We start from the raw sequence: 19,778 nt of genomic DNA, 5'->3' as shown, positions 1-19,778 counted from the left end.
CGATTCTAATGATTATTCACACGAGCTGAGGTTATTATTGATGCATGTTACGATCACCCAACACCCCGGCCGCTCCACCCAAAAAGAATCGGTACCGTTTTAGGTTAATTTGGGTATTGTTTAGAAATATTTTGGTTTAATTGGAACATTTCGGTAGAAAGACGCATTTCCTGTTAGCTGTATCCCAGGGAAGTTCAAGCAAAATCGAGACAGAAAAGCCTGTTTGTTACACTACTTTGGCTAAATGGAAGCGCTAATACATTTAAAATAGTGACATAATAAGGTGAGAGAGCTCTGCCTATACGCTGTCCTATCTCTGTCCATGCTTTTGCTCTTCATCCAATATTGTGCGCACAGATCCCGAGACAGCTGTCAGGCTTGTTGTTCAACTTGTTGGTCCAGAACATTTCCAAGAGTAAGACTAAGAGTAAAAACTGGACGCTGTGTCTGGCTGAACTTTGAAAACCCATTTTATTCAGTCAGACATAAGTACTAAAGTGCAGCTTTTTGGGTTAGACTATGTTGAACTTAAGCGTTGTAAATTCAGGGACATTTTTCTTCTGCAAATGCAACGTAAGACGTGCGGTGTCACGAAATTTTCTTTCGCCGAAATATTTTTTCTCCCCCACCAACACACGTTTCACTCATTTTTGTACCAAAAACAATTCTTATGCAAAACCAGCGGCCATAGGTAGCTCATCAGCCGGCCTTGTTTAGGATCAGGATCGATCCATTGCAGGAACCTTCTTAGATTATCATCGCAACGGAAACGAGAGAGCGCAACCCCTCATAACCCCTTGTTTATCTTACATAAACTCCATACTTACTATTTCCCTCCCCTCCAAAGTACTGCTGATCTAACTTTGGACCTCGTATTCCACTCATGGAGTCTTATTTGTGATGAAAATTTGTCTTTTGACTTAACATTTTTTATTTGCTTCATCGCCAAATCTTTCTTTTCTCATTCAACTTTCAAGGGACGTAACCACTCGGTGCGTTTTCTAATTAATCGAATTTTGGGTAAAATCTATTGAATTTCATCACATATCTCATTATCTGCTTCACTTGCAAGAACTTGACATACTTTTCTCCCTCTAGATAATTGTACCTTATGAAATTTGCCGGGAAGCATTCAGTCTGGAGTTTGTTTTGGCTTGAGTGACATCCTACCTATATAACTGCATGTCAATCGACTCAATGTAAGCCTCTTATTCCATAGACACTATCGGTATTCCAACCTCTCGTAAGCTCTCGCAAACTTCAGAGCATCGCAAAGAATGTGGTACATCGATCTCGCACGAGCTGCAAAAGCCAAGGTTCGGAGTTCTCGTGACGTTCAATACTTCAAAGCATATCATTATCAAAGAGCGTGTCTTGCAGATATCTCGCGAGAGCTGCTCAGATACCAAAAAGGTCTATTGTGAAGAACTGGCTCTTGAAAGCATAAAAACTAAAAACGTCATTTTAGTTACCATTTAAGTTACGGAATGAACTGTGAGGATGTGTTTTATTTACATGGGGTTGAGAAGGAAAACGTCGGTGCAACCAGGAAGGGAGACAAGTTGAAATACTCTGTTGATCTTGCGTATGCAGCATAAGGGAAGACAGTTAATAGTTATGAAAGTTATTTTCCTCGATGAAATGACCAAATTAATTAATTATGTTTGTGTGTGTGTGTGTGTTTCCTTATAATAGAAAGTACCATTCACATGGCAGACGTTCTACCAACGGTTCCCCATCTTTTGTTCTCTTCCAAGTTGGTGAAATTTAATGGTTGGGCCAAAAAAAAAATAGGTCTGTTTACGGTAACATAGGCCAAAAAAATGGGTCGGTAGGTCGGGATTTTTTTTTTTTTTTTTTTTTTTCTCCCAAAAACCATATTTTTATGTTATTTTGCAAAAAAAAAACAAGATTTTTTTTTTCTCCCCCAAATGCCAAAAAAAGGTCTAGGGTCGCGCGAAAAAAATAGGGTCGGTCGGGTTACCGTAAACAGACCTTTTTTTTTTTTTTGCCTTATAGTTATTGGTATGTGTGCGTCTGGATGCGTGTGTGAGTATGTGTAAACAACTGTGTAAATGTATGACTATGAATGTGTGCATTTATATACCACTATATGGCGGGGATATAGCTCAGTTGGTAGCGCGCTGGATTTGTATTCAGTTGGCCGCTGTCAGCGTGAGTTCGATCCCAGGTTCGGCGGAAATTTATTTCAGAGTCAACTTTGTGTGCAGACTCTCTTCGGTGTCCGAACCCTCCCCCCGTGTACACTACATTGGGTGTGCACGTTAAAGATCCCACGATTGACAAAAGGGTCTTTCCTGGCAAAATTGCTTAGGCACAGTTAATAATTGTCTACCTATACCCGTGTGACTTGGAATAATAGGCCGTGAAAGGTAAATATGCGCCGAAATGGCTGCAATCTACTGGCCGTATAAAATTTCATCTCACACGGCATCACTGCAGAGCGCCTAGAACTGTACCCACGGAATATGCGCGATATAAGCGTCATTGATTGATTGACTATGTATGTGTGTGTTTTGTCTCATTCTGTACAAATACACCCTAAAACTCCATCAAAGTTGTCAAGTGTGGTGAAACTGAAATCCCATAACTGCAGCCGGCAAGACCAGCCAATTGTATGTAGCCTGTACTGTGAATATAATTTATAACAGTGAGATAAGCTGACCTTCGATGGGGTTTATTTACTATCATGCTATTTAGTAGCTTTAACGACAACATAAAAGAATTGAAAAAGTGACTCACCTTCAGTTTTAGCTTGATTATGTTGATGGAGCTTGTGCTGTTTTCTGTTCAGCCAGAGAATAGAGCTCTTAAGTCTTTTTCTGACTGAGGGTATTGACAAAAAATGGAAAACTGATTTAGCTTCCCTGTATCTTCAATACTCTGTGAAGTTTGCAAACAATTAAGTAAGATTAATACTGGCTGGAGAGTTTGTAACTGAAATCATGAGTAGATCATCTGCAAGTAAATATCAACCATTGGCTGCAGTTTACGTGCAGTGATTCATGGATGCGTCCTGTGTGGTTTCCCACGAGGTGATTGTTATTAAAAATAGAATAGGGAATTCTGGAAAAAATGTACAGGAAGGAACTCCCTAATGTGGCAATCGTACCAACATTGTTGCGTGTTACAGAACTACTTTGTAAGATTTAAGATGAATGATTTAGTCACTGCAGTTTGATCTCTTCTTCTTCTTCTCGTTCGCTACTGCAGTTTGATGATCAATACTTATTAGTTATAAAAAGGGTTTAGAAAAAATTGAAAGATTAAAAAAACAAAAACGAAAAACTCATTGCTTGCTGCGGGACTCAAACTCGACCCTACAGGACTAGCTGTCCGGAATGCTACTGACAGTGCTAATGAGGCTGACTGTCTTTGGGGGCCAAAAAAAAAGTAAATTTTTGTTTTGAGGGTTACTCTTCAGTTCTCGCACATCGAGGGTCCGTAACCGACTCGTTTATTCCTGAGCTGCTCCGTTGGTGTTTGTATGCTCTACGCTCTATTGACCTCACTGTTTGAGGTTTATAGCTTGATAACTGCCCCTGTTCTCCCGTTCACTTTATATCAGTTTGGAAAGCAAAATGGTCCTGACACTGAAACGCATGGACCAATCACTAAAGGGCACTGACATCATTTCACAAAAATGATTTTCCCACCCAGAATTCCCTCTAATTTTGAAACTTTAAATGCTTCCTTTCTTTCGCGATGACGCCCTATGCATGGTTTATTATTGTAAAAGGAAGCAACTTGAGGAGCGAGGTGTACTTGCAAGACGATCCACTTGTAAGGAAAAAGAATTAATGAGCTTGTTGTGTCAAGCACTTGTATCTGAGATACCAGCTTTTTCCTCATGTTGAAGTGAAATGAGCGAGTGTTGTTGATGGAGTTTGTAACAGTCGAACCTGTCTTTAATACGACCACCCGAGGGACCAAGAAAAAGCGGTCGCTATGGAATTGGAAAGGTGAACTGCGTGGAGAGAAAAAAGGCACTCATGTCAATCTTAAACCGATCAAAACCTTTGATGCTTTCTCTTCAGACTGGGATTTTTTTATGAATTGATTTCTAAAAGTCTATATGACATTCAGTTGGCAAAATCGTTAAACCTTTTCCTCCCATACAAAATCATGGTGTCTCCTATGCAGCTTTGTGTGAACGATCTGTTATAAAGTAAGGCTCTCCCTCGTCAGCTCAAACTGTGCCCTCTCTCGACACAAAAAGGGGAAGAAGATTTGCAGATTTTGATTGATGCAACCGTTATGGGACCTGTATACAGGGGAACCCCCTTTTAAGACTTTAAAAAATATGAGAAAATGTGGTCTTAAAAAGGAGGGAGTCTTAAAATGGGGGTAAATTTACAGAGGTTATGAACAAAAAGTCTGAGAAAACAAGGTCTTAAAAGCGAGAGAGTCTAAAATAGTGTGTGTGTGTGTGTGTCTGTGTGGGGGGGGGGGGGCTGAAGAAGGAGGTTCCTCTGTACTGTTATGTAGCCAGCAATATTGGACAAGGAAGCTGCAGTCAGGATGCTGATATTTGGTGTGTGTCCAAGTGCAGGGATTGTCTTTTTGTTGTTGTTGTTTTTTTTGTTTTGACCTCAGTTGCATGCAGGCTGCTTCAACCCTTCCTTGTTTTCTTCTCTTTTTTCTTTCCTTTTTTTTCTTTTCTTGTAAATAGGCGGTGAGCATCCTTCTTCATTAGTCTTTTTTCTTCTTTTTAACTCCAACATACTCACGAGACATGGACATTTTCTCTTTACAATGGAAATATTCCTTATATTTACAAATCAAATTTTCTACTTAATATTTGAAACTCAAAAATTACAAACACTGATCCCCGACAAGTTGTCTTTCTAAAAATACTAACACACATTTTCCCAATTAATATTACGTGATTTACAAAATTTCTCATCTTTTTACAACAACTTGTGTCTTGATAACCAAATATTATATCCTGCATCTTAAACTTAACCCTTAATCCAGCCTTTTCCTCTATCCAGTTTTCTATCTTCGTCCAAAACAACTTTACTGGTATGCACTCATAAAAAAAAATGTTCAACAAAATCAACTTCCGTACACCATATTGCAGGGATTGTCTTATCTGATGTGACATCCTGGCAGGATCTGAGACAGGACACTTTTCAAAGGAAGTCCTGTGCCTTTCAAGTCAGGTGCCTGTGCTGATAAGGGGTCTATTGTTCAGACTTTTGCTTCCAAGCTATTATTAACAATGAAATATTGATTGAAGCGGACATATTTTTTCCTTGAACTTGAAGGATCTTTCAACAGGAAAGAAAATGTAAGGCATTGAGAGGTGGGGACAAGTGCCCCTGTCTTGCTTTGCTGACGTGAGAATACAGTTGAAGCACTGTGCAGACCTGTTTACCCTTACGATTTTGGCGTAATTTATTACGATTTTCTGCAAAAAATACGCCATTCCGCTATCCGTGTCAAGACTACGATTTTCATAAATTAAAAAATGTTTGGCATTGTTTTTTTCAAAATGGGGTGAAAAAGCACAGGACTGACCAGAGATCATGTCTGTCTGATGAGACGCTGGAGAGCCTTATTCTAGTGGTGAAGTCTCGCCCTCACTCATTCGGCAAGCGCAAGTACAGTAGAGAAGCGCTTGACACACTGAAAAAGGCCTACTACGAGCAAAAGAAAAAGAATCAGTGATGCATGTGCTTTTGATGTGATCTTCTTTGAAATTATGATGACTACAAAAACTGACTGATGTGTTTTGTTTGTGAATGATGGATATATGTGCATGATTGCGTTTCACGGACACAGTTGTCATGTGCGTTGTAATTGGCGACGAATGCTGGATGATTACTATTTTTGTGCCAGGATTACTATTTTTGGGGCTGAGCATTACTCCAAAACACTTATGGGGGTAAACAGGTCTGCCTGTGTAAGGCATTGAGTGGTGGGCGCAAGTGCACCCGTCTTGCTTTGCTGACATGAGAATACAGTTGAAGCACTGTGGAATGCATTGAAGTGGGTTGGGTTAGCAGGGATGGCCAAATCTCAAAATTTTAACTCTCCAGCCGGGCGAGTAACTTCAAGAAAGTCACTAGCCCGGCAGAAATTTCGCTGGCGGAGTACATACCACAGTTGATTTGCAGTGTTTATATGGCTTTAAAATCCGATATTACAACCAAAAGGGTCGCATTTGACCAGAATTTTCATTGCCCAGCCGGGTGAGTTGCCAGGCGGTTTCTACTAGCCCGGAGGGATTTTTTACAGGCAACCGGGCGGACGATTTGGCCATCCCTGGGTAGGGAATCAGAAAATGGGGAGGGGTAAGCAAGGGGTAGGCAGAGGTACCACTGTAGTAAGATTTAGAATCAAAACAAAAGAGATTTAGACACATGCACAAAGACAAATAGAAATATAACACACACACGCATGCACGCGCACACACACACTGTAAATATTTTGTTAACGGAACCCTTAGATGGTTGGCAATGAAACTTTCTATTTTCGCTTTGTTTCAGATTTTATTCTGGTAGGTTGTGCACCACCATGAACGATGAGCAAAGGAAAGGAGAACTTTCTTCAACGCCTGAAAACAAGGAGTTAAGAATGGCATGATTAACTGATGACCTCTAAAGTCAAACTGGTATTTTGATTCCAGTGCTTAAAGAAATATTTTGTTAGAAGTGATGCCTGTAGTTTTCAGATGGTTTAGGAGTCCTCTTGTACAAAAACTTGCACCACCTTAACTGCTTAAGCATTTTGCTCAGTAAAACTGAGTCAAAGAACAGTAACCGAGTTAGCCTCAGCCAGCATCAATCATGTCAGGACTGGAGGAACTCGGCATCCCGGGAACGGCACAACTGGCAGAGGCCCTGACTATTTGTGCCGACCCCAAGAAGGCCATCACTGAGTTCCAGAACCAGAACGGCATTCTGCTGCCGTCTCTGAAATCGGCCTTGCCCTTCCTCGACCTGTTTGGCATCAACCGGCTCGACTTCCATCTGTCAACTCTCGAGGAAATGCGTAGCAGGATGCTGAAGCGTGTGGAAGAGTTGGCCTCTACAGGGAAGGTGGGTTAATGTTTGTAGTGTTAATGTTTAGAGCTGGCCTCTACAGGGAAGGTGGGTTAATGTTTGTAGTGTTAATGTTTAGAGCTGGCCTCTACAGGGAAGGTGGGTTAATGTTTGTAGTGTTAATGTTTAGAGTTGGCCTCTACAGGGAAGGTGGGTTTATGTTTGTAGTGTTAATGTTTAGAGCTGGCCTCTACAGGGAAGGTGGGTTAATGTTTGTAGTGTTAATGTTTAGAGCTGGCCTCTACAGGGAAGGTGGGTTAATGTTTGTAGTGTTAATGTTTAGACCGCTTACTTCCCTTTGTTTATCATATCTTAGAATAACACTCAATATACCTTTGACATTTCGAGGCAACCCTGTTACAATATATATATATATATGTGTTTGTTTGTAAAACCCAGTCTTGATCTAAGGGCTATGCATTAATTATTAACGAAACGAAACATCCACTGATCAGGTGGAGGACCTGAAGATCCTGGAGGACCTGCTGGAGAAGAGTTTCCCGGTGGTGAAGTCGCCGTACGTGCGGCCGGTGGTGCTGAGCATGCTGGAACACCTGCCCCACATCAACAAGCAGTACCTGGACAAGATTCTCACCGACGAGGAGCTCTTCAAGGATGCCGCTGTGCCCGCAAAGCGACAGATCTGGCAAGACAGGTTAGCGTGGCAGAGAGAGGGTATGAGTGAGGGTGAGGGAGTGTAATAGTGTAAGCAGTACCTAGACAAGATTCTCACCGACGAGGAGCTCTTCAAGGACGCTGCCGTGCCCGCCAAGCGACAGATCTGGCAGGATAGGTAATTAGCATGGCAGAGAGAGGGTGAGGGTAGGTCTTGGCTGATTATTTGCTAGCTAGACAGATCTGGCAGAACTAGGCTAGCATGACAGAGAGACAGAGAGAGAGTGTGTGACTCCGGGGATTAAACTTCTCACCAGGGAAACTGGAATTCTTGACATAAGAAATGATTTCTTGATCTTCAAACCATTTACAGAAACACAAAAATACCCAGCATGCTTCCCCCGAAATCGGCGTATGCTGCCTGAATGGCGGGGTAATAACGGCCATACACCTAAAAACCCACTCGTGCAAAAACATGAGTGAACGTGGGAGTTTCAGCCCATGAACGAAGAAGAAGAGAAAACCATTTAGGATGTAAAAATGATCAAGCTATACATGTACTTGCAAAAAGTCAGCACCATGTGATCTAATGGTATGGACTGTACAATGATATAATATACATCCTTTGGTACAGATGCATGTTCTTGAAACTTGTGTGTGTCGGGGTGACGTAAGTGTGTGTGTCGGGGTGATGTAAGTGTGTGTGTCGGGGTGACGTAAGTGTGTGTGTCGGGGTGACGTAAGTGTGTGTGTGATTTTAAACATTCTCAACCTTCACCGTTGATTTTCAGACCCAACCTGTTTGCGGATGCTTGCTCACCGCTGATCACAGAGTTCGTACTGGAGAAGGAACGTGCCTTGTTCAGCCACGAACACTCTGGCTTGTCTTTCTTTTTGCCTACACCCAAGAGCAGACGTCAGGGGAACATAGTGACCAAGCTGGTGTACATGATCGGCCGTAACGTCAAGTTGTACGACATGGTGGTCAGCTTTCTCCGCACGCTGTTTCTTCGCAAGCGGAACATCCACTACTGTACGCTCAGGTAAATTCGGCAATGTTGAAAAAAAATGTGAACTTTTATGAACTATTGAAACAATGCCAATGGCAGACCTGTTTACTCATACGATTTCGCCGTATTTTGTACGCCAAGTTTCCAAGAATACGATAAATACGTTGGTTGATTTGAAAATACGACGATTTCCAATGTCATATTCTTACAGTTTTATCATCAGTGATAGTGCGACAAACGTTGTATTGGGATTTCACTGCTAACAGTTTTACATCGGTCACATGATTAAGAATGTCGCGATATAACCTTCGTGGTTGAAAACGACGTTAAACACCAAATAACAGGGCTCGACAATAACGAATGCCCGACAGCCCGGGGCAAGCGTTTGAACCTGTCGGGCAAGTAAACCTTATGACCAGCTGCCCGACGGGGCAAGTGACAATATATCAGTGAAAATCTGAAAACTGAGAAGCACAGTTCAAAATGGCTTCGCAGTCGTCGATGTTTTCCTTTTTAACAACTTCAAAGCGCCGTGTAGATGACACAGACGATGATTCGAAACGAAAATCCCAGAAGAAGGCATTCGAGGCCTGTCGTGACCGGAAATTCCTCTCATCTTGGCTTACGGAATTCCCGTGGGTAAAATACGACCACGAAAAGTGTCTGATGTTCTGCAAGGTAAGGATTTTAACGTTGCCCATGTCCACCGCTAGCTGTGAGAGAGTTTTCTTGTGCATGAAACGTGTTATGAGTGACTGGCGTTCAAGCCTGAACACAGAGACTCTGTCCATGCTCATGTACTTGAGCATTGAAGGGCCAGAACCTGATGGCTACAACTCAGCTCTTGCTGTTCAAAGGTGGTGGGAAGAGGGAGAGAGAGCAAGAAGACCAACGTAGTCGTTAAGCATTGATAATAAATAAATACCTTCACTTGTTGAAAGAAAGAAATGCTTGCAAAACATCTTTGAGCAAAAGAGTCAGTGTGTTACTGTTTGCGTTACTCCGTTTTATTGTTTTATATCTCATTCTCTATTTAGTTTATTGTGGCAAGTAAAAAAAAAAAAAAATGGGGCAAGTAGTTTTGATGTGTACTGGCAAGTTGTCAGAAAAGTTAATGTCAAGGCCTGAATAAAGAAAGAAAGAAAGACATGATTAAGAAACTCCTCTACTTGGTAAGAAAATACACTCAATATTTTGGAAATACACTAAGTCTCTGTGGAAAATACACCAACTGTTCCAATTAGGTAAACAGGTCTGCAATGGTCTTAAAAAGTGTATCAAATATGAATGTATGCTTCATATAATTGTTTGGTCTGCAAAGATGGCTAACGAAGGCTGGACCCAGTGTATGAGAGTGAGTGGCCTGGTCGGACCCAGGTGCTGTTGAAAGGGGTATTTGAGGTCTCTTCTTGAGAAAAAAAATGGACATTTGCAAGGTAAGGAAGGGTGAGGGGGCTTCCGGGACCCATGAAACACCCCCCTCCCCCCTAGATCACCTGCTAACAGGTACAATTTTTGGGGAGTGTTTTGTGGAAGTGCTCACACTTTTCTGATCTCTTCATGTTCAGATACATGCCTCAGAACCAGGGCTGTTTGCTCTGATAAAACGCAGAAGCTGTTGTCATCACCTTCGTACCTGAACTATGACTACACGTGTGTTTGAATATTAGTTATTACATTTCAAATATGTTATTTGCATTTGTGACCAAAATATGACATTTTACACAGTCACAGATCTAGACCTGAGACCGCGTCAGTGTATCAATGGATTTTCCTTAGAATTCTCTGACATCACATGACTCAAAGAGGGGAAATCCACTGTTCAATTGATAAATTAGACAGTTTTTTTCAGAAACCATTTTAATTTCATTTGAATTGTATACAATTTTACGAATCCATGTATTTATAATCTTACATTCAACTTTATACCCTTGCAGGGTGGAAATTCTGATGGCGATCCACGACCAGGAAATCAACGAGATTTGTTCGGTGGACCCCTGCCACAAGTTCGCGTGGTGTGTGGATGCCTGCGTGCGGGAGAAGAACATCAACCCCAACCGTGCACGAGAGCTGCAGGGCTTTCTGGATGGCATTAGAAAGGGACAGGAGAATGTTCTCGGGTAAGGGTGTTAGATCTTGAACAGTGGCGTGGTGGTAAGACGTCGGCCTCCTGATCGGGAGGTCGTGAGTTCGAATCCCGGTCACTGCCGCCTGGTAGGTCAAGAGTGGAGATTTTTCCGATATCCCAGGTCAACTTATGTGCAGACCTGCTAGTGGCTTAACCCCCTTCGTGTGTACACGCAAGAACAAGTGCACACGGAAAAGATCCTGTAATCCATGTCAGAGTTCGATGGGTTATAACTTATAGAAACATGAAAATTCCCAGCATGCCTCCCCCAAAATCGGCGTATGACTGCCTAAATGGCGGGGTAAAAACGGTCATACACGTAAAAATCCACTCGCGCAAAAACACTTAAACTTAAAGATGTACGATACCGATACATGAACAGCCTGGCGATGACCTTACAAATCATTATCTACTGCTGATAAGACGAAGTCACCAAGACAAAGTTCGTTCTCAATATTCTTTGTCAGTTCCTGGGAGACGTGCAGAAGATGTGACAGAATGTTTAAGTGATGCCTTATTTTGCATTGTGTCAATGTCTTCTTGAACTTGGTTTCTCCTTTGACATGAGAGATTTGACTTCAGCCTGTCCTTAATTGGGCATAGTATACTTCGCGAAGCTTGCTGCACGAATCTATAGCATTACACTTTTGGTAAAAAGACTTTGCGCAGTCTTTGCGAAGTCAACTTCAGGTTCAATTAAGGACAGCCTTTAGAAAGAGAGGGTGGGGCGGGGATGTAGCTCAGTCGGTAGCGCGCTGGATTTGTATCCAGTTGGCCGCTGTCAGCGTGAGTTTGTCCCCACGTTCGGCGAGAGATTTATTTCTCAGAGTCAACTTTGTGTGCAGACTCTCCTCGGTGTCCGAACACCCCCGTGTGTACACGCAAGCACAAGGCCAAGTGCGCACGAAAAAGATCCTGTAATCCATGTCAGAGTTCGGTGGGTTATAGAAACAAGAAAATACCCAGCATGCTTCCTCCGAAAACGGCGAATGGCTGCCTAAATGGCGGGGTAAAAAACGGTCATACACGTAAAATTCCACTCGTGCAAAAAAACACGAGTGTACATGGGAGTTTCAGCCTACGAACGCAGAAGAAGAAGAAGAAGAAAGAGAGGGTCAAAAAGAGACGTCTTGGTTTGTTGAGTCGGTGTGGTGTGTCATTGACAGGGATCTGTCCATGGTGCTGTGTGATCCCTTTGCCATGAACACTGTCATGCTGTCAGCCATGAAGGTCCTTCAGCACTGCATCAACACAGACACGCTGCCCAGAGTGAGTTGTACAGGGTGTGTGTGGGTGGGTGAGTAAGTGTATGTGTGTGTGGGTGGGTTGGTGAGTGTCGTGTGTGTGTGTGGGGGGGGTGGGTGTGTGTGTTTGTGTGGTGTGTGTGTGTGTGTGTGCGTGCGCCAGCGAGTGAGTGAGGTGAGTACATGCGAGTGTGTGTGTGTGTGTGTGTGTGTGCACATTAGTTGACCTGGGAGATCAGAAAAATCTCCACCCTTAACCCTGGTAGCGCGACTCCCGCATATGTACGGGTTACTTCCCTTCCTCTGTCAGTGCGGCTCCCGCACAGGTACGGGAAAACCCAGTGATGTCATTCTCGAACTTAAAAATAGCATGCCCACTTTGAATATTGACCCACAAGCCAGCCAATCCGCTTCTTGGATACATAAATGGCCTCCACATCGCAGGAAACCCGCTTTTTCATTGGTTTAGAAGGTAAAAGACCGCGTTTTCCCAACAGTTTTCTGCGGTTCTTACCAGAGACAAGAGAGCGCTAAAATGGCGAGACTACCTGATCATCAAGAGTTTCTAGAGCTGTTTCTTGACAATGACAGCGACGAAGAGTTTATGGGATTTGATGAAGACGATTTAGTTGGCAATCCTGACAACGATGAGGAAGGTGTCATGCACTTTTCGACCGATAATTGGGAGGAAGGTGACCGAGTACCTGCGGAACTCAGATTCACTGGCGAACCTGGACCGACCGTCGATCGTGACGAACTGAGGAGAAAAACTCCAGCTGAGATGTTTGATTTGTTCATCACTGAGGATGATTACAAGTCGATAGCTGAAGAAACAAATCGATATGCAGCAAATTATCTCGCCACTGCCCAGCTGAAGGAGCACTCGAGATTTCGTTCCTGGGTGCAGACGACATGGCAGGAAATGAAAGTGTTTGTTGCCATGACTATTGCGATGGGGATGGTTGTTCAACTCGACTTTTCAGAGTACTGGACAACAGACGAAGTCACGGAGACACCCTTCTTCAGAAAGATTATGACCCGCGACAGAGCTTATTTACTCATGAGTTTTTTTCATCTTGCCAACAACCAAAACATCATTCGTCGCGGACTACCTGGCCACAACCCCCTCTTCAAACTGGGGACTCTCTACACTAACCTGATAACCCGATTCGCCACCCTGTACACCCCACATCGAGAGCTGTCACTTGATGAGGGAATGGTGCCATGGAGGGGTCACCTTTCCTTTAGAGTCTACAACCCTGACAAACCAAAAAAGTATGGGATCAAAGCCTACATGGTGTGTGACGCAACCAACGGCTATTGTGTGAAGTTCAAGCTGTACACAGGTAAATCAACCACACCTGTGTCAACGAATGGAGCAACCTATGATCTTGTTATGCATATGTTGGGGGGGTATTTTGGGCAAGGATATGTTTTGTACATGGACAATTACTACAGCAGTCCCATATTGTATTGGGATTTGTGGCTTTCGGGTGTGGGGGCTTCGGGGACACTTCGTGCCAACAGAAAAGGTGTCCCCCAGGTTGTCAAGGACAAGAAAATGAAGGAGAAGGGGGAGACCTTTACAGTGCACAATGCCAACATGATGTTGATGAAATACAACGACAGGAAAGTAGTACATCTCCTATCAACAGTGCACAATGCCAACATGATGTTGATGAAATACAACGACAGGAAAGTAGTACATCTCCTATCAACAGTGCACAATGCCAACATGATGTTGATGAAATACAACGACAGGAAAGTAGTACATCTCCTATCAACAGTGCACAATGCCAACATGATGTTGATGAAATACAACGACAGGAAAGTAGTACATCTCCTATCAACAGTGCACAATGCCAACATGATGTTGATGAAATACAACGACAGGAAAGTAGTACATCTCCTATCAACAGTGCACAATGCCAACATGATGTTGATGAAATACAACGACAGGAAAGTAGTACATCTCCTATCAACAGTGCACAATGCCAACATGATGTTGATGAAATACAACGACAGGAAAGTAGTACATCTCCTATCAACAGTGCACAATGCCAACATGATGTTGATGAAATACAACGACAGGAAAGTAGTACATCTCCTATCAACAGTGCACAATGCCAACATGATGTTGATGAAATACAACGACAGGAAAGTAGTACATCTCCTATCAACAGTGCACAATGCCAACATGATGTTGATGAAATACGACAGGAAAGTAGTACATCTCCTATCAACAGTGCACAATGCCAACATGATGTTGATGAAATACAACGACAGGAAAGTAGTACATCTCCTATCAACAGTGCACAATGCCAACATGATGTTGATGAAATACAACGACAGGAAAGTAGTACATCTCCTATCAACAGTGCACAATGCCAACATGATGTTGATGAAATACAACGACAGGAAAGTAGTACATCTCCTATCAACAGTGCACAATGCCAACATGATGTTGATGAAATACAACGACAGGAAAGTAGTACATCTCCTATCAACAGTGCACAATGCCAACATGATGTTGATGAAATACAACGACAGGAAAGTAGTACATCTCCTATCAACAGTGCACAATGCCAACATGATGTTGATGAAATACAACGACAGGAAAGTAGTACATCTCCTATCAACAGTGCACAATGCCAACATGATGTTGATGAAATACAACGACAGGAAAGTAGTACATCTCCTATCAACAGTGCACAATGCCAACATGATGTTGATGAAATACGACAGGAAAGTAGTACATCTCCTATCAACAGTGCACAATGCCAACATGATGTTGATGAAATACAACGACAGGAAAGTAGTACATCTCCTATCAACAGTGCACAATGCCAACATGATGTTGATGAAATACAACGACAGGAAAGTAGTACATCTCCTATCAACAGTGCACAATGCCAACATGATGTTGATGAAATACAAGGACAGGAAAGTAGTACATCTCCTATCAACAGTGGACACATCAGCCCAAAAAGCGACCGGCAAAACTGATCCAAGAACCAACACTCCAATCACAAAGCCAGAAGTGGTCGTAAACTACAACTCCCACATGGGCGGCGTTGATCGTAGTGATCAAATGGTCAGCTACGCGACTTTCAACTTTCGTACATTGAAGTGGTGGAAGCGTGTAATTTTCCATGTCATCAGTTTGTCAGTATTGAACTCTTACTTGATGTACAAAGACTGCACTAGAGATCAACCCCCGTTGTTACACCGACAGTTCCGGAAGAAACTTGTTCAGAGCATGATAAAATCTGTCCGACCTGAGGACGTACCTGGCATGAATGGACGGAAAAGAGCTGGACGGCCATCTGCGGACAACATCATCAGACTTCAGGCAAGGGGCCACATGCCAGAGAAAATTGTGGGAACCGGGAGGAAAGACAGGATTGCTAGGGCGTGTGTAGTTTGTGAGCCAGCAGAGAGGAGCAGAGTTCAGCCGGGACAGAAGAGGAAGAGGTGTGGCAGGGAGTCTACCTACCAGTGTGACACCTGCAGACAAACTCTTTGTGTCACTCCCTGTTTCAAGATCTACCACTCTTTCACAGACTATCAAAAGAAGTATCTGGAGTGGAAAGATGCTCAGGAAGCTCCTCAGGAGTAAGTGATAGTCTGTCATCATCTTACCTGGCAGACTTACCTGTGCTATACCTGGAATTTGGTGACACTTGACACTGATTATGACTGAAAACAATTTGTGCAGTGTGTGTGCTAAAATGTAAGGACATAATGTGTGTACAACTTTATTGTGGGTCATATGTGGAGAACATTTTCACAACTGGTGTGGAAAAACTTACCTGGACTTACCTGCTGATTCATGAGGACAAAACAGTGAAAAAAAGGACTCAATGACTGTCACAGTGTGTTGTGTTGTTCCCTTCATCAAGATGTGTTCTCATCATGCATATTGTGTTTTTTGCTGAATACAATTCAAGAAAAGTGAGTACTGTTTTCATTTTGTTGTTGTTTGTTTACAATATTTTGTTTATTTTCCGTTGTTTACTAAATGCAGAATCCAGTTTTTATACAAACATGCACATCAACTTGTAGAGCAGAGTCTCCTCTTTCCAATGATATATAACATTAGTAGAAACAGATAAGAATGGGGATGCTAGAAAGCATTTCTCCACACCACCCAACCTCAGACATGCTGAGTCTGGAATAAACCCAGCCCATGGCACTGAAACAAAGGCAGAGTAATAGAGCGCTAGAAGGGTTAACAAACAAGAACAACACGCAGCTTGAACCCCAAACCTTCAACACAGAAGACTAACATGTTAACCACAGAAGACTAAGATGTTACCCACAGAAGACTAAGATGTTAACCACAGAAGACTAAGATGTTAACCACTTGGCCATCGTGCCTGTCTATTGATGTGTTTGCAATGTGTATTTGAGGAGAACTCAGACCTACAGCTGCTGGTGAGGATGGTAGCTCTGGGTCTCGGGGCGTGGGACTTGATCGACAGTGGTGTGTACAAGGAACCAAAACTGGTACGTCTTAATCTTCTGGTTATCTGCTACTAACTCTTGTTGTGTGATCAGGATGGGAGTGAGGGTGTGGGTGGGTGCATGATACTGGTCATAATCATGAAAACAGCCCAGGGGTACCTGCAATGTCATGTCTCCTTAATGACAGGACACCTTTGCAACAAAGGACACCTTCTGTTGTTCCTTTCTCTGTTAATCTGACCTGTCATCACTTGAAATGAAGGAATGTATTTTGCTGGTTCTGAGGTAGCATTAGGCAAGCTCGAGGAAGATCAGCCTCATTGTAAGCCACACCTTGTCAACACTCTGGGATCCTCTTGGATTTCCAACACATGGGCCTGGTTACGTGCAAGTGTGCTGTTGTGACTGCTAGACTGCACAAAAACGATCAACATCAAGAGTCAAGGCATTACACTGTTTGTGCATCAATAACTTGGTCTTTTTAAGGCAAAGCGGTTTTCTTGGCTCAAGTTCACTGGATTTTCTGACAGTTAGTCAGAAATCCGAAAGAGAAAATCCAGTGAACTTGAGCCAAGAAAACCGCTTTGCCTTAAAAAGAGTGCACCACAGAAATATCCACATTTTCCCCTACATTTCAATTGGAGTGGTGGAGGGGGTGTATGCATGATGCTGATTAAAGCAAAACCAGAACAGCATTAAAATAGAAAATAGCACACATTTTAAATTCTCCACAACTTGTCCACCCTTCAGGATCCCCACTTGTTCACCAAGTACCTGCCGACCGTGGTGGGTATGATGGCGGACGACCAGACGCGAGCGGTGACAACCAAGATGCCGGACATTGCGGTCAAGCCTCCGCCTCTTCCGTCAGAACTCTACGCCATCTTCATCAAGCAGAACCCCATCGCCAGCATGGTGGCCATGTATTACGTGCTGCAGGTCAGTTGTTCACTCACCTCAGTAATCAGGAGAGTCTAAGGAATGTATACTGTGAAACCAGCCTTTTGGCCCCCCCCCCCCCCCCCCCCCCCCCCCCCTCCCAAAGTCACACGTTCAATAACCAACCATTTACATTGTTAAAAGCATGTATGTTTCCACGATCATGACAGAATGAAATTGCATTCAGTTTTTGTGTGTGAAAATGTTTGTCATTATGTAAATAAATGGAGAGAAAAAAGTTTTATTCAGTCGAGGAACAAAATGCTTGACACCTCCTATCCAGTTTTAAGAATGAAGATGCAATTAACAGCAAACGAAACAATACATATGTTTGTGTCGCAGTCATGTGTACAAAGAACGTGTCTCTACACAGGCATGGGAATTCCAAAATAGAAAAAACTCTGAAAATAGGCTGAGGTCCAGGGGCCGCCTTGGCCCCGGCGGGGTACAGGAGTAGAGCCCGTTGGGGGGACCAGGGGGGCAAAGCCCCCCAGAAGGAAAACGAATTTTTGCATTTTAGATCAATATTTTGATAGTTCTCGTTTCGCCCCCCAGAAGGCAAACGAATTTCAGCATTTTAGACCAATATTTTGATAGTTCTCGTGTAAGCAAATAATGGCTAGAGAGACAATAGTATACATATAATTTAATTTACCTTTTTTTTGCCGCGGACAATTTTTTATTTTCACTGAAACGTAATTTCCTTTTTGCGGAAATCCGCGATTTCACGGACAATTCCCATGCCTGCTACAAGGTAGTTCCAACACATTGTCATTATGTACCCAGGTGTGGTTTTCTGTGTCGGGTATTCCATTACACGATGCCTCGACAGAACAGCATTTTGGGACCCGGTCAAATTTCTGCGTAACACAACATTTAGAACAACAATGAATATTGTCTACATAAATATGGGCATCACCTCTTTTCGCCCGTACACTTTGTTTGCACTCTTTACTCATAGTATACTGGAGGTGAGTGTGGGTTTTTTGTCAAGAGAGCCTGTATCACAAAATGGCATAATTTATGTGTTGTATTTGCGTTGTGCAGGCGGCGCGACAGAAGGACAAGCCGGCAGTGGTGGTGGTGCTCCCCACGCTGATCCACTGCGAGAACGACCGGGCCTACGAGGACACCTACCTCCACTCTCTCGTCTCCTATCTCATCCCCTTTGGGGACGACTTTGCCTCCGACGAGTTTTGCACCGCCATTTTTGATGACTTCTTTCTGGTATGTCAGATTTGTACAGTAAAGCTCCTTTCACGATCTTGAAAAATGTGAGAAAATTGGGATGCAAAAGAGAGGAAGCTTTAACTTGCATGTTAAAAATTACAGATGCTTTGAACAGAAAATCTGTGAAAGAAGCGTCTTTAAACGTGGGAAGTCTGAAAATTGGGGGTCTTACATTTTTGGAGGGGGGATTCTTTTTACTGTGTAATATTCAGATTATTGTTCTTTATATCCACCATATATAATGGTATTACAGATCCTAAAGCGGTTTGGATAATAATTGTTGAAGCTTTGAGACCTTCTGTAGAAATTGTTCTCTTTTTACATTTAGTCAAGTTTTCACTAAATGTTTTAACTTAGAGGGGGGAATCGAGACGAGGGTCGTGGTGTATGTGTGTCTGTGTGTCTGTGTGTGTGTGTGTGTGTAGAGCGATTCAGGGAAAACTACTGGACCGATCTTTATGAAACTTGACATGAGAGATCCTGAGTATGGTATCTCCAGACGTTTTTTTCATTTTTTTGATAAATAGCTTTGATGACGTCATATCCGGCTTTTCGTGAAAGTTGAGGCGGCACTGTCACGCTCTCATTTTTCAACCAAATTGGTTGAAATTTTGGTCAAGTAATCTTCGACGAAGCCCGGACTTTGGTATTGTATTTCAGCTTGGAGGCTTAAAAATAAATTAATGAGTTTGCTCATTAAAGTTGTCATTAAAATCGATTTTTTGCAAATTGATTGCATCGTATTCTTCATCATATTCTGAATCTAAAAATATATACATATGTCATGGTTACTCTTAAAATGTGATCACAATTAACGAAAATAGATTAATTAGTCTTACGATAAAAAGTTAAGAAATCGATCCAAAAATGATTTCATCTTATTCTTTATCATTTCCTGATTCCAAAAACATATAGATATGATAGGTTGTATTCAAAACAAGCTCCGAAAGTTAACAAGAATACAGAAAAGCGCGCTTTCCTGCTTAGCACAATACGCTACCGCGTTATTCTGGCGTGTTAATTTCACTGCTTTTTACACGTGGAAGATGAGCGATTTCCTTCTCGCGGGGATTGA

General features: G+C 42.7%; 2 protein-coding genes across 6 annotated transcripts in view; one reads left to right on the top strand and one right to left on the bottom strand.

The window, feature by feature from the left end:
* The window catches only part of LOC138949352 (deoxyribonuclease-2-alpha-like), a 36,956-nt gene extending 34,034 nt beyond the window's left edge, over positions 1-2,922 (bottom strand). Inside the window, exon 1 of one of the 2 annotated variants that reach the window (XM_070321146.1) lies at positions 2,764-2,922. The gene's annotated coding sequence lies outside the window, so the exon portion shown is untranslated. The remainder of the gene's footprint in view (positions 1-2,763) is intronic. The other variant, XM_070321145.1, reaches the window with a different exon arrangement.
* Positions 161-19,778, top strand: part of LOC138949351 (negative elongation factor B-like) — a 23,501-nt gene continuing 3,883 nt past the window's right edge. For 2 of the 4 annotated variants that reach the window (XR_011450248.1, XM_070321143.1), the window contains exons 1-9: positions 161-283; positions 6,516-7,067; positions 7,526-7,725; positions 8,477-8,728; positions 10,633-10,815; positions 11,990-12,092; positions 16,481-16,576; positions 17,285-17,473; positions 18,521-18,700. Coding sequence is in view for 2 of the 4 variants with exons in the window: in XM_070321143.1 (XP_070177244.1) it covers positions 6,816-7,067; positions 7,526-7,725; positions 8,477-8,728; positions 10,633-10,815; positions 11,990-12,092; positions 16,481-16,576; positions 17,285-17,473; positions 18,521-18,700 (1,455 nt within the window). In the remaining 2 variants the exon portion in view is untranslated. Of the gene's footprint in view, positions 284-1,695; positions 1,757-6,515; positions 7,068-7,525; positions 7,726-8,476; positions 8,729-10,632; positions 10,816-11,989; positions 12,093-12,193; positions 16,577-17,284; positions 17,474-18,520; positions 18,701-19,778 lie in introns of those variants that run through there. The other 2 variants (XM_070321144.1, XR_011450247.1) reach the window with 2 other exon arrangements.

Source organism: Littorina saxatilis, linkage group LG15 (assembly GCF_037325665.1).
Source record: "Littorina saxatilis isolate snail1 linkage group LG15, US_GU_Lsax_2.0, whole genome shotgun sequence".
Lineage (NCBI taxonomy): Eukaryota > Metazoa > Mollusca > Gastropoda > Littorinimorpha > Littorinidae > Littorina > Littorina saxatilis.
Note: the sequence above shows the minus strand (reverse complement) of the source record. Positions and strands in the feature narration are given on the sequence as shown.